Consider the following 16009-nt stretch of genomic DNA (forward strand, 5'->3'; position numbering starts at 1 on the left):
ACAGCCCTTGCATGAGACACCCAAGCATGACTGTTCCCTTGTATGGACACTCTTCTCAATCACTAGCCTAAGATGTTCCACACTCTTCTCAGATCCCTGAACAAATTCTTATCCTATAAAGGCCAGGTGATGATAGCTTTAAAGATAAATGGGTGAAGATTATCACAATTTTTGGTTTCCACAGCCCAGCCCTAACCAATGATCTATAGATGAAAGGCACTGAGGCTCTTACCTCCTGTAGGCTGACGAATGCTCATCTTTGAACACCTAAAGTGCAGTCTGTCACCAAGTTGAGAAAATAGAGATTGCAATGCAACTCCTGTGAAAGTGAATTTGGTTAAGTGGTCAGGTGCTCGCATCCCATGTCTACCATATACCCCTGTCCTTTGTGCTCATTTTTTTCTTTGCTGGATCAGGTATTAAATCTTTTGTATCTTCTCCCTTTACAAAAAGGTGATGCCCAAGAAGCAAAATCTCTGTGATTTAAAGAATGATCAGCATTATATGTTTTGTGAAATAATAGCAAAGCAACAAAACTAAGATTCAGGGTTGAGATCACACAGAAATAAATGCAGGGCTTTGGAAATACAACCCATAGATTTCAAAACACATTTGTGGTTCCAGCGACAAAAACAAAACAAGGCAAGTTTTTATTAATGCCTTTGCATCACCATTTTTAATCAAAAATTTCGTCTCTGCTGGATCAGAAACGTTAACTTTAATGAAATGAAAAAAAAATGTGTCATAATTTTCAGCCTTTCTGATGCTTAAGACTAAAAAATGTGGTCAGTATAGAGCTGATAAAACACTGAAATTAGAGATACTATTATTTATCTTGAGGGCAAAGCCTAATTCTTAGACATTACATATTTGATGACAAAATAAATTTGTTTAGTAAGTCAAGAGTTTATAGAAAATTAGTGAGACACCTGAGGTGTACAGGGGGACAGCAATTTTCCCTTCTTTTCCTCTGAACCTTAGCATTTAGCATTTCTTAATATATTTCAATGGAAATTAATAGAAGGATTTAAAAAAAAAAAGGACTCTAAATTGCAGCTAGACAAGCAAAGACCACAACTATATCCATATCGCTGCAGGAATTATAGAGTAACAAGAAATTGAGAGACACAAGAACTGACAAGGAAAAGAAGTAAAGGAAGCCTGTGACAGAAGGCTGGGGGGAGAACAGAGTGATGGATAGTGTGGGGTGCAGAGCAGAAAGAGCAGAAGCCGGAACACTGAAACAAAGGTGATGGATGATAATGAAAAGATGTCTTTTAAAACACCATATGCAACACAGTTCAGTTAGGTTTATTTTATGTTTGAAATGTGCCTTCAATTAGAAATATCTTGATAATTTAGAGTCTCTAAATGTAAGATAGAAGCAAACACTGGCAATGCTATGATTTCAAATATTAAATGACAGCATTTCATACTTTACACTTCAGTGATATCTTATTCACAACTTGAAAACATCCATTATTGAAGATGTTCATAAGCATTTGCAGGGCTCATAATTAAAATGCTTCCAGAAAGAGTTCTCAGTGAATCAACTTAGACTGAAAATCATATTTATTTTTGCAATCCTCTAAGTGGCGAATTTTTCTACCATTAGTTACCTGAGGTTAGTTGGGGACAGGGAGATTGCCTATTGTAAAACTTGACCCTGGTCTTTGAAGGCCCCTAACAAAATGCATAGCTCAGACAAGAAAAGCATCACCCTTATCAAAGAGGACCGTTGCCTCCTGTAGAAGCTAAATGCTCTTTCTGCGAGACTGTCACATCTGCTTTCATTCCCTGTGCCAAAGGGTCAGAGCTCAATCACAAGCCTGTGGCACCCCCTGCTGGTTAAAAGCCCATGCTCATTTTGTTACTTTACACTGAGCTAAACATTGCCGTCATTTCACACTTCTTTTAACATTCTATATGCATTTAATTATCATTTGTTTGGACTTCATTTGTTACAGAGTGGAGACAGTTTATTACAGATGTTCACATTTTAGGTTATGTCTTCATCCCCCTTCCCCACCCTCTACCAGTTACTTCTCAAGATTCATCAGAGGCTTCGAGGTTCTTCCATCAACACACCAGGCCTCAATTTTTCTTCAGCCCGGCTTTTCGATGAGCATGGTCAAGAAATTAAGAATCCACTTTTGCTGAAGAATGAGCAAAAAATTTGGGTCTCTTATGGTAAAGCATTCAGGTAGGAATGAGGTGTTTGTTCTGTCTGTCCTCAGTCTTTCCAGGGGTGAGCTAATTAAGAGGAGTCGAGAAGCCAAGTGGCACATTTTATAAAATTAAAAAAAAAAATTGAATTCCAATAAAATTTCAGGGACATTTTTGTGAGACAGCATTGTTTATGGAATATGACCCCTTTCTCTCTCTCTCTCTCTCTCTCTCTGACTTTCTGTCTTAATGCCTTGTCATAGTTCTTGAAGTCTGCCTGTCAGCACAGCAAGAGGGATTTGTTCATGTCTGAGTAGTCACCTTAATGATAGCAGATGGAAACGCCACGGGGGGCCCAAGCCCATCACACTGTCATTGTCGCACACTGCCCTGACCTGCTTCCACTCCTCTATTTTTTTGTCCCTTTTTAAAGGAGAAATGGATGGTAATTGAAAAGGATCTTAAGCAAGATTTATGAAGCTGTAGACAACATGATTCCCCACTATCTCTCTATGTTTTCACAAATAAAGTCTTAACCTTTTAAGCACCAATGACAGGACATTGGTAAAGCTTGTAAGCCCTAGCCTATCAAAGTCATATTTCTCAAAAGCTCCTTATATTATCCCACAATAATTACTGGTTATTGCTAAGCATTGTGTAAATTTATATAGATTGGTAAATTCCTGCATAAAATTATCTGTGTTTCCAAAGAAAATGACTATAGTATACAGGCACCGATGAGCTGGGCTGTTGTGTTGAATATCTTGGAAATTTATGCATATTTTGACAGGACACATCCAGATGAACTCCGAAACTGCTTGTCAGAAAACTTAAACACACTTTTCTGCCTATTTTTAATTTTCTGAGCTCATTATTTAGCTGTAAAACAGAAAAGGGTAGTATAGTTTTGTATATGTGGTATAATTGATCATGTTAATTATAAAGAAAATCAGAGACAGGCTTAATTCTTAGAAGACAAGGGACTGATTGAATTTTCTATCTTTTCAAATAGTCAAAATTTCAAATATTGAAACAAAACTCCAGTCGGAAATTGTTGACAGTATTAGAAGAGTTGATAGAATAAGTCATGGTATCATTTTAACAAAATTTTGTTCCATCTGTCCCAGAAGAATAAAATAAAAATATTTTATGATTTCTTACTCTGTGAAGTTTATAGAATTAAAAATATCAATAAAAATGTTAAGTTTTTTCTCACAAGCAAATAATATAATGAAATTTTGAAAATAAGTGTTTTTTAAAAATGATGAAAATAGTAATGAATTTTAAAGTGGCAAGAATTCTTGAATAATTTAGTAAGCCTTTCCAATTACAAGGAAAGGCTTTAATAAAGTGTGTCATCATTATTTCTTCTGAATGTCATTGTCAAAGTGAATGATTTTGATGTTTTTAATGATGTTTGCTATATTATTTTTCAAATATCAAACACTGTTCTTGATGGATCGGATTGTATTTGTGGAATAACTAATAAAATGTCTATAATCTGGAATATCCAAAAATTAATTAAGGAGGAGTGTAACTCCAGAAATTTAAAAATGCATATATTTATTTGTATTTATTATTATTTTAATAGGATAATGCATTTTTTTCTAGTTTGGAAAATAAAGCACTAGTCTGCTGAACATACCAGGTAACCTTAGCATTTTGCCACCCTTGGAAATTTAAAAATTTGTATGTCTAAAAAGTTATTGCCATCTGTTTTAAAATATATTGAGAAAATGTGCAATATGTACTGCCTAAATAGTACTCATATTTAAAAAGTAATTCTAATGTGTCTGAATTATGTTGATAATGGGGGGTACCAAACTACTCATTTGTAGAAGATGATTTTGTCCAATATTTGAGTCTTTTAATTATTACCTCCCCCCCCCCCCAATTTTTATTTTGAAAAATTTGAAATCTACAGAGAGGTTGAAAGAATAGTATAATGAATATATATTCTTCACATAAATTCACCAATTGACAAAATATTCCATATTTGTTTTGCCTTTCTTATATCTCTTTTTTTCTCTTGATTAGTTTGAAAGTAATTCCAGGCAACTAAGACAATTTCTCTCCTAAACTCTTCAGTTATCTGAAGCATTTAGGAGTAAAATTTTCACATTATAATATTTCACACAGTCAATAATAATGTGTCATCTTCTGACATGCGATCTATATTTTAAGCTACTCAAAATATGCTTTATAGATTTTTATAATCTGGTATCCATGTAGGCTTCCTGTATTACATTTAGTTGTTTTCTGTAGTTCTTTTTAATCTAAAAATATTCCTTCATCTTTGTTTTGCTTTCCATAATTTTTTTTTCAAGAATCAGGTACTTTTCTAGTAGGCTATACACAACCTATATTTGTCTCAGTGTCTTTTCATGTATATTCAGTTTCAATATTTCTGGCAATAAGACTGCACAGGTGAAGTGCTTGAGTGCTTTAATTCTAGAGTTAAATAACAAATCTTTGTTACCAATTTAAAGAAAAATGGTTCAATGGACATAGTGATCATTCTTTTTATGTAAGATGTTTTCATTTTAATTTTTATTCCCAAATTCACTTGAGACAGAATGTCTTAAACAATGTAATATGATAATCAAATCAGTAAAATACCTAGTAAGTCTGCAAAAAATAGTGGTCAGATATTAAGGATTCATTTACTAACAGTTGCAGATATCACTATGGATGCATTGCAGTTATATGTGAAAAAGGAATAACATATAAATAAGTGTTTTCTCAGCTAAATGCTTTTATTATTGCAATTATTTTAAAAATTATATATGTCATAACTATTCTTGGCATATTATAAATGAGCTAAATAAACTAAAAGTACATTTCAGGTGTCAGGATACCAACAATAATGCTATATAATGGGAAATTTCATTTATATCTAGATTTTCTTAGACACTGATATTGTATACTTTTATTATTTATTTGTGCTCAAATTTCAGTGAATGTATAATTAGCAGATAGCTTTGACAGATTTTTCATTTTTCAGATCTCCACTAAACCCTGTTTTGGGTTTGACCTTTGACCGAGTGACTGCATTTGCCAGAGGTGGCATCACAGTTGCCTATAAGACCTTTTTGGATCCTAATGCTGTTCTGCTACCTGGATGTGACAAGTAAATTAACATATATTTGATTAAAGTAATCTATCACCTAATTCACGTTTTCCCTGAGTGAGAAATTTGAAACACTAGAAGGTGTTCTTTGAATTATCTTAGCAATTATTTATTTTATTGAGTTACTCCATGGCATAATGAGGTTGTGCCAAAAGACATATTAACTTTCCTTAGTTTTTAAAAAATCATACAGGGCAATGAGCAGGCTATACTTTCTGTTTTACATAAGTAACAATTTTGATTGAAATGTAAAATCTATTTTTAATGCTTATTTCTAAAATTTTAAGTGGGGTCATTAAAATAAAAAAAATTATAAGTTCTCCATATGAGTGTTCATATTTAAGCATTTCATATGATGATGATAAATTTAAAACAAAAGTAACATGCTGGAGGACTGGTGAGACAGTGAAGAGGACAGAAGAAGTTCGAGGGTCTGGGAGCCTAGCCTCATCTCTGTTTGATTGTCCATGAACATGATTGTCTGTTTCTTTCCTGTAAATAATAAAAGCTGGTGTTTACTGAGTGTTGACTATAGGACAGGCATAGTTATAAATGAATTGGGTAAGAATGTATTTAATCTTCAAAACAATGATTTAAATCCCATGATCCCCCATAACCCTACTATTACTACATTCTTCAGAGACAGAAACCAAGGCAAAAAGAAGTAATTTGCCAAAAGTCATACAGCCTATACATGGTAGTTCCAGGATTCTGATCTAGGTCAACTGTTTTTCAGGAACTGAGTGCCTAACTACTACCCAGCCCTGTCCAGTAGAATTTTCTATGGTGATGGAAACACACACAATGACTATTGAACACTTGAAATGTGACTCAAGTGATCAAGGAACTGAACTTTAAATTTTATTTAAATTAAATTTAATATGAATATATAACTAATGACTAGTATACTGGATATAGTGACATGATACTGATACTAGGTTTAGATTAGGTGATTTATCTATAAGGCCTCCATCTAGCTTTAACATTGCCTAATTTAACAAACTACACTTCTCCTTAATATATGCTTGAAAAGGCTGAATAGAGGGTATACCCAGAGAAGTAAAGCACTGATGTGGTTCACTCAGCCTAGCTAGTGACAACGTATTGCTAAATACATGTTGAAGGCTGTACTCACTGGTCTTCCGTGCAGTTATTTAAACAAAGCTATATTACCCAATGACTCCTTGTACTTTCCAGGCAAGAATGACTCTGTTTCTTTTGATTCTTTTTCTTTATAGATAGAAAATAATTCATTGGCAATCTTTTTTATAGACATTTTTTCATTGATAAGAAAATTTATTTTGTGTGCAATAATCTTTACCCAAGTTGTTAAGTCTGCCTAGATACTTTACCTTAAAGTTTTAGCTAGGAGTTTATATTTTTATTTCATGCAGTCCTTTTTAAAAATTTACTTGCCCAGGTTCTTTGAATACTGCTTTGCTGAATTGCTGAGTTGACTCAAATTAGGTCTAAGTCTCTAAGTATAATGTAAGCTGCCTTTATGGAATCTAAAATAATTTGTTAGACAATATCATTTTTACATTTCATTTGAATTTTCTTTCTATGCTCAATAATGAGTCACTTGAAATCAGAATTTTTTTGGGGGGTGGAGTACCAGGGATTGAACCCAGGAGCACTTAACCACTGAACCACATCCCCGGCTGCTTTTTTATATTTTATTTAGAGACAGGGTCTCAATGAGTTTCTTAGGGCTTTGCTAAGTTTCTGAGGCTGGTTTGAACTCATGATTCTTCTGCTTCAGCCTCCAAATCTGCTGGGATTACAAGGATCACTTGAAATATTAATAACCAAGTTCTTCTCATATTTCTCAGAGAATTGATAAAAATTGCTATTACCAGTCGCAGGACTGTTTTCTGTTGAATAGCATGCTCTATGTTGTATCCTAACACATCAGTGTTGAGCCAGTGATTTGTTGTTGCTGTTAGGATAACAATTGGGGGACTTTTAAGATAAGTTATTTAGCTAAATTAAGAATGACATTCAACCTCTCTAGTTTGTGGTTTTTCCATATACCCACTAGATTGCAATGTCTCCTATGGCTCTCTTGAAAATACCAAACTAGTATTTTTGGAACAACCATTGTAAGCATAAAATATCCTTTATTATTCATAGTCTGTGTATTTGGAATATAAATGTAACAATGAAGATGTTCTCCACAAGTGATTCTATAAGATTAAAAATCCTTTTTTTATTAATAATTAATTAGTCAATATCATAAACATTTGCAAGATAAAATTTTAAGGCCTCTCTTTTTTAATTATAAATACCAATATACTTTATAAATTTCTGTTTAAAAAGACTATGAACTGTACATTGTTTTTTTCTCTTACTAGTAGAGAATAAGATGTATAAATTATACTAGAAAAGAATAAAACAGTTTAGTGCTTTTTATTCTGACAAAAATAATTAAATATTTTACTTTTGTTAGTTGGGACATTTGTGAGGGATTTCCAATTAATTTCGACTGCACCAGTCAACAGATACCTGATCAATTTGAAAAGATGGACTTGGAGAGCCATTTCCTACAGAATAAGGTCAGATTTTATTTGTTATACTTAATAGCTACATTCTACGGTGAGGGTACTCAGTCAATATACTATGGTGACTGAGTGAATACTTCTGAACATGCATTAATATAAATTATTTTTATAAGTGTTGGGACAAGTTTTGTTTTTCTTCTTGTTAATCAAGTCGTTCAAAACTGAAACAATATATAGCATTCTTACTTGAAAAAAAATCTACTAGAATTATGTCATTTAAGTCCTATTGCTTGGCATATTTTCTTTGTACTAATTTTATTAATTAAGTTGGAGTTGTTGAAGAAAGTCTTTAAGATGGCTGTTATCTCTTTGTACTTTAGGATCTGATCTATTTGTTCTATAGGTCAATGAATTCTTTAAAGGAATATTTAGTTCACTGGCAATCCAATCCAGAATGTCTGTTTAAAAATTTAGAAATTTATCCTTTGGCTAAGATTTTTTTTTCAAAAGAAACTATAAAAGACATTTTAAATATGTCTACAAAGAAGGAATGAATAATTGTTTTGTTTTTCTTGGCTGAAAAACTCTGCTTGAGATTGTTGTTCATTTAGGCTGCATAAGCTTTAGTTTTTAAATACATGAAATCAAAGCAAAAGGGCACCCACACCCACAGACATAGAGATGCCCAGAGAAAGGGGGACTTCTGTCAACCCGTCTGGTTCTTTATTTCCAAAATAAAATGCAAGATTCATTGTGTCCACCTGATTTTTAAAAATTTCTCCATGCTACCCATTATATTCTCTCTATTATGTCAAAATTTATTCAGAAAACATTGGTTGTTTCAGAAGAGTATGTATCTAAATAATAAAATTATAAAAATGGAATAAAATCACTATTTCTAATCATGTCTGGTTTTAAGCAAATTTAGTCAATGAAAGTAGATAGAATGATGTACTACTGCCATTTGTATTTTATATTTATTTGACATTAAGATTTATTTACCACAGTTCTAATCCCCTTAGAGTTTCTTGTTTTTGCTGCAGCATTATTTTCCTGCTCAAAAAAATGTCATCTGCCTGACTGTTGCCTGATGGTGTTCCAAATTCTCATCTGTCCTTAATTGATCACAGTGATGCTATATTCTACCCTACTCTACTTAACCTTTCCAATCTCCTTGTCTTTTTGATTCATCCTGTGCTGTACGTTATAGTCAGAGCTAATTAATTGTATATCATAATGTTCTGCTGCTTCTATGTCTTTGTGTGGGGGGGTGGGGAGGTGGGGTACTGGGGATTGAACTCAGGGCCTCACACATTCTAACCAAGCACTCTACCACTGAGCTATATCCCTCCAGACCTTTTAATTTTATTTGGAGATAGGGTCTCTGTAAGTTGTCCAGGTTGGCCTCAAACTTGCAATCCTCCTGCCTCAGCCTCCAGAATATCTGGGATTCCAGGTGTGTGTCATCTTGCCTGGCTCCATAACATGCTTTTGATACACTGGTGCCATGACTTGTGTTGTTCTATACCTGGGATATACTCCCAACCATTATAATTTATTGCCTCTATGACTTTATGCAAGTTCTCCTTCCATGCAGCCTTTTCATACCCACCAGAGAGAATTGATCTTCTATTTTATATTCTCTGCCCACCATTCTAGCCCTACCCGATTTCATGAATGCTTCACAAAATATCTCTTTACCTCATCTTTATCCTCAAACCATATATAATATTTCTGGTCTTGATATTCCCATTGCATACATGCTTTGAAGACTGATTTTAGAGTTTGTGTTTGTGTATACTCATTTCTTTTAGTCTCTTTGTCCACTGCTAAATTGAGAACCCTTTGGACACAGACATTATGACTTACTCATCTCTGTATTCCTAAGTGCCAGCACAGAATCTTGAATGTAGGGCAAGTGCATAATACATTTTTGATGAATGGATTTTTTTTGTTGTTGTTTAGCCATAACCTATCTTTCAAGGCTGACTATCCTCTAATATGTTCTTTGTGAGTTAGCCAAGCCAAATTGTTCATTTGTTGTTTTCTGAAAGCACTCCATGATTTCTGTTATTATGCTCATGTGGATCCCTCTGCATAGTATTCAGCCTCCTTTTTTTTTCTTTGTCACCACTCCCTGGCTTTCTCTGTCACCTTGTGCCATATGATAGCATGGAGTCTGGCAGTAGTTGGCATTCAATAAATGCTGTTGAAATTCTGCCCACCATTCTAGCCCTACCTGATTTCATGAATGCTTCACGAAATATTTCTTTACCCCATCTTCATCCTCAAACCATATATAATATTTCTGGTCTTGATACTCTCATTGCATTCCTTCTGTGCCCTTTACAATGGCATTGAACTAGATGTTACTCTTACCACTTTTTTTTTTTTTTTTTTGCACGAACCAAAGTTAACCAGACTCCAAGTTTAGGCAAATTTCAGATTCTTTTGGGCTCAGTGGTGTAGAGGTAGATTGAGGATCAGTGGTGAAAATCTTGGGATCAGATCATAATCCAGATCATAACAGAATGCTAGGGAAACTGGTTCTTGTTCTGTAAAAATAAAGGAACCATTAAAAATATTTAGCAGAGGTGAGATCTGATCTGAGCCTCGTGTCAGGAAGATAATTCAAGAGTTCCTTGTCTTCTCTGCTACATTGAAAATCTTTCAAGGGCAAAGAGTGCCCTAACCATCCTTGTGTCTGCTGCAGTATCTTCATGCTCAGAGTTTGCTAAACTGAATTGAGTTCATGAGTTAATTAACTTATTAATTAACTAACTCAACAGAAATTAGCTCAAACTTGAAAATATTAGATATCTAAAAGCTCTCGGGAAAAGGAACCTAAAGGAAATTTTCCCTCTCTCTCTCTCTCCCTGCCAAAGTAGAACTTCATAAGATCACTTAAATGTTCTAATTTTGAAAAATGAGAGTATAGCAGTCTACAGTTATTTTTGTCATTAATTGGTGCTAATGATTTAGTGGAAATGAGAAACCATTCCATCTTAAATGTTTTTACACTTTTGTATTTTGGGGAAAAGAATTGATTGAAATAAAATTTAAGTCCAACCAAAATAGTTGTGTAAGAATGTAAAAACTTGATAAATTGGCTAGTAAAGAGAAGCTTTCAGGAAAAAAATGGCTCTCCCTTAGCTAGGACACCTTGAAAATCCTTTCAGAAAAATGTCTCAAATTATTTACTGAGAGGTGATCAGTGAATTGGGAATAGTAATTTAATAACCTGAAAAAGAGCACTTTTAAAGATGGAATTCAGGTAGAGGTGACAGATATCTACAGGGCATTTTATTGTAGAATCTTGCCTGCTCATTGAGGTAAGAAGACACTAAGAGGATTACAAGAGGGGCTGAGGGAAGGGAGGCAAAAACCGATATTCTTGATGCATAGGTTTTAAAATTGGCTGGAGATAGAGGTATCAGTGCCCAACCCCTGACTGTTCTTTTAAATCTCTTATTGACAAGTAAAACCTTTCCTACAGAGAAAAATTTGGAACATATAATCCCCATTTGTAATGTTGGAGACAGATATAACCCTGACAATTACAACCTGTTGCTCTTTTATCCATTTCACAAACAGATTTGGAAACTACTACAAATTGACGATTTGGCGCATACATCTTTCAACAGCTCTCTATTATTACTTAAATTGACAACACTTTTAGATTGACTCAGTTTAAGGGCAACAAAATTATATGTTTCCACAAAATGGATGAGACTTAAACTTCATAATAGTTAATATAAAAGAAAAAACATATCATGAAACAAATACCTGAAGGAATGCCTGGTTATGGGAAAATATGGCAGACAACATAGACTCAAGTGTTTGGAAGGTCTTCTAATTTGCCAGAATGAGAAAAAACTTACTTTGATCATATTCTTTCAGTACATTACTTAATAGACATTAGAAGGACATTAGTGATAACTTTCTGTATAGAAATAGCAAGAAAATCACCAAGTCATGATTTTAAAATTATGGTATAATTGATACAAGTTAACTTGTAAGTTCAGAATTTAAGGATACTAGCAAAATACATTTATAACTTCAAATTCAAGTATTAATATGGAATTAGTCTTTTGTCAAAAACGAAGCTGAGAAAAGGCAAATGATTCTGCATTTTCCAATATCTTTGAAGACCATATCCTTTAGAAGTAATATTTTCTATAAGTTGTTTATATACTAGAGCAAATATAATATTTTAGTTTGAAATTTTAATTGATTGCCATTAGCAAAGAACACAGGACTTTAAATAAATTTCCAAGTCCCTTTTTATTTTAATATCAATAACTGGAAATTATTTGAAGACTATACACTGAGACCTTAAGCAGGTTTTTTTTTTTTTGCCTTGTTTGGTTGTATAAATATGTCTTTGACAATATTTTCTGCTTTCAAACTTTTCCAATTCTTTGCTATAGAGTTGAAAAGAATTATGAGGAAATAGCAAAGACATGAGCAAAGAGATTTTAGTAACTCTTCTTACAGTTACGTATAAAATTATTTAGGTTGGCCCTAAATACATGATCAAAAGTAAAATTTTTATAAAATTTCCATGTAGTAAAGTAAGTAATTTATTCAGAGTGAAGGCTATGATCTCTGAACTTTTCCTTTTAGAACGATTTTCATTATCTTGTACTCTGTTCCTTAGTAGATCTGCAAGAGAAAACAGTAAGTGGTCCTTTGATTATTTTGAATTTGCACAAGAATATTGAAGGCTACCCCCCCCCCCATCATTTCAGAAAAAAAGTTAAAGAAGAAGTTCTAACTTGTGGGATGTGAATGCATCATTGCTGTCATTGACTGTTTCTATATCAGTACAATTTAATTAGATAAGCGAAGTTATAATGATTGTTTAAAAAGCGCTATATAGGTATCCAAAATGCTATGCAAGAATTTCTTTTTTGATTCACAAACGAACTTTTAAAGGTTTTCCCAGTTGCAGATATGATCATATATGTTTAGGTCAGACTCAACATAAGTGCTTTTGTACACATGTGCCCATACATGAATGCTTTAATTTGCTTGCACATATACACACACATACACACATTATGTTGCAAATTATCAGAAAACTTTTTCCCTTGAATTCTAATTTTCATATTTTTTAACCTCTTGTCTCTTATAAATATTTAGTGTGCAGCTAAGTTATCAGATTAAAGTAAACAGAAAGTGAAGTCTTTGCCCAAACCAAGATTTGGAAGGAAATGTCCATCTTAATTGCCAGGGCCCAGGATGTGGGGGTTGCCTTTTTCTATTTTTGTGTGGTTCAGAGGATTTTGCAGCATCTCAGCCTTGGAATGACTTCCATTTCCTTCTTCATAACCAGATTTTGAAAAATCATTTTCACTGGGCTCAGATCCACAATAGTCTTTTGCTCTGTGCCTTCTGAGAAATTTGTCTCTTTTTATATATATACAAGGCACTGAAAATGAATTTCTTGAAATGAATGTTTTAGATGCAAAAAGAGAAGAAAATACAATCACAGAAAAAAAAATCAAAGGCCATCGTCAGCTTTCAATGTGCTAGAATCCCAGAAGGAACCATCTTTTTCTTCCTCTTTTCTTTTTTTAATAATGCAAAATGAAGCGGCATTAGTGGGCCTGGCTGTGTCTGCCCTATGTAGAATCACTTGGGAACTGTCCAGCAAAATATCTCTTGAAGAACAGCATGGTGTTAATACTGGGTGCCAGCCCAAGGCAGAGACAAAGGACCCCTTCGCTCTTCACCAATAAGCCAACTGTTAAAAGATTAAACCATGTTGTGGAGATAACAAGAATTTAGGCACTGGCAGCAGGTGCTGTACAAAGAAGCAGTTGGCAGTACGGTTCTTCTGTCTGACTAATTCCAGTCAAAACAATCTTCTGCCCAGTTGCAGAGGGGAGTTGTGAGTGTGATGGAAACTTGGAGTAGGAGGTTGAGTAAGAGTGCTACTTTAAATGCTGAATCCTGCAGCGGATGGATTAGTAGAATATAGTTTATCATTGTTCAGAGACTGTGGGGGATTCCCCTGCACAATCCAGCCACTACTGGCTGACTGGAGAATATATAATCAAAGAGCTGTAAGTCAAATCTGCTTATGTGGTGGGGGTTGCTGTATCTTTCAAGTTATCATTTTCATATAGAAGAGATATTTGAGACTTTTCTCTCTTGAGTAATATCCATCTACCATTATAGAACAATTACCAAATATATTAATTGTACCCTTATATTTTTGCTTCATCACATTTGTAAAATATTCTTTTAAATTATTATTTTTAATAATAATTTAAATTTTTAAAATAATTTGTGTATTTTTAAAATAATTATTACTCAACAGATATCTAATGTTATCACAAATATAGAAAGGACTTTTAGTATTGGAATATAATTTTAACTGTTATTGAAGCAATGTCATTTATTGGGTTTAAGACATAAATTGGTATGGTCCTATAACCTACACAAAGAAATATTGGTGCTTAGAAAGTGATTACTCAGGATAAGTAATCATGTAATTTAGGATATAAAGTTCATTAAGCATAAAGTAGTAGAATTCCTATAGGTGACATGAGTGGCTGATAATTTGACAATTAAGTCTAAGTGAGAAACACCAGAAAGGACACAATACCTTTGACATTTGTAATCTGATAAGCAGCATGGGTTGTGTGATCTGACAATGAACATAGGAGATATGTATGTGATGTCTCCCCCACTAGTTCCCTCCCGTTTATTCCCACTACTATCTCTGAAGTTTCAGCTTATATCTTTTTATCTCAGGAGATATGTATGGACTTCCAATTGTTTTCTTTGCCTTAGATGTCTCTCTTCTATCCTTGTCAGATGGTTTTACCTAATTTGTTGTAATCTAGTCCCCCTGCTTCCTATTATTGACCCACTCCATATCCTTATACTTGGCATTTTCTACAGTTTGGCCATATTTACCTTTTAAGCCTGCCCAAAGCTTTCTAAAACATATTGATTAAACTTCCTTGCCTTTACTTGTAATTCTGGTTGTTATTCATTATTCCTGTCATTTTCTCTCCTTTCTTCAAGGCCTATTTCACATCTTACCTCTTTCAAGATGCTCCACTATTTGGTTCTTCCAGAAGAAATGAACCTACTGTTTTTTTACATGATAAAAACACTATTCAATGATTTGTATGGAGTTTAACATGAACTTGTATGTGCATGTGAGGAAAAGAGAGAGTAAAGAGAGAGAGAGGAAGAGAAAGAAATAATTTGTTTCTGTTATAAGTTTCTTTAGGGCAAGAAAAATGCTTTATAGTATCCTATGCCATATAGTCCAGTGTCTTGCATGTTAGAATTGGTGCTCAATGAATATTGATTGACTTGAATTAAAAAGACTGATCACTACTTTTTAGAAAAAGAACTTCTCATTCAGCATACATATTGTTCTAGAATAACTTATTTTTGATAATGTGTTGAGGAGGGTTGAGTTTTAGACTGTGGGTTTAAAATTCATGCTGTTCTCATGATGCAGGTGGATCCCAATATTGTCCTTCATGCATCTGTTTCCATTGGAAAGCGGAGTTTCTCAAGTAGTGAAGTGAGCAGCAGGAGTCAGATAGCTCCATCAACCCTGTGGCCTGCAGCCAGTGTGTGGCTGATCACCAAGGTGCCTAAGAATGTCTGCTCTTGCTAAGTGACTTTCCCTTGCTTGCTGGCTCCTTGTGCTGCTTCAGTTCACAGTACCCTGTTGCACATGAATGTGTAAATGAAAACGTGGTAAACTGTTGACTGTTAAGATTGCTTTCTCTGCTCTTGGTCTTATCTAGCTCAAAAGACTTTTGTGGATCCCCAAGAGAGCATTCAATTCAGTGTTAGATATGCTGAGTAACTCACACCTCAGAATATACTTAAAACAAGCATAGAACTTATTTATAGTCTGCAGACTTGCCCTTTTCATGAAATTTGCAAGTCATTTGCTTCCACTTCTTAGTCTTCTCAAGCTTTACCTTCTCAGTATCATTGGATCTGATGGATTAACACCGCATTATGACTTTGCATATAGTCTTAGCAAGGGCATAATTTAAAAAAACCCAGAGTATCAAATGTGAAAAATACCCATCATACTTTAACCTGTATATTGGCAATGCTTAATTTTAAAATTTTATTATTGCATAATTGAATCTGACTTACATGACAACATATAATTGCCATCACCTACCTTCTTAATATTGATATATGTTTTGTAAACATGCAT

The 16009-nt window shown here is 33.8% G+C and overlaps 1 protein-coding gene across 6 annotated transcripts in view; it reads left to right on the forward strand.

Moving 5' to 3' along the window:
• Positions 1-16009, forward strand: part of Dcdc1 (doublecortin domain containing 1) — a 486421-nt gene that overhangs the window by 237208 nt on the left and 233204 nt on the right. For all 6 annotated transcript variants that reach the window (XM_058586488.1, XM_058586487.1, XM_046467509.2 and 3 more), the window contains 4 exons: positions 2040-2203; positions 5171-5296; positions 7746-7851; positions 15287-15421. In XM_058586488.1, coding sequence (XP_058442471.1) covers positions 2040-2203; positions 5171-5296; positions 7746-7851; positions 15287-15421 — 531 coding nt within the window. The remainder of the gene's footprint in view (positions 1-2039; positions 2204-5170; positions 5297-7745; positions 7852-15286; positions 15422-16009) is intronic.

This window comes from Marmota monax, unplaced genomic scaffold, assembly GCF_021218885.2.
Source record: "Marmota monax isolate L192 unplaced genomic scaffold, Marmota_monax_Labrador192_F-V1.1 WCK01_AAM20220418_F8-fsc00135, whole genome shotgun sequence".
Lineage (NCBI taxonomy): Eukaryota > Metazoa > Chordata > Mammalia > Rodentia > Sciuridae > Marmota > Marmota monax.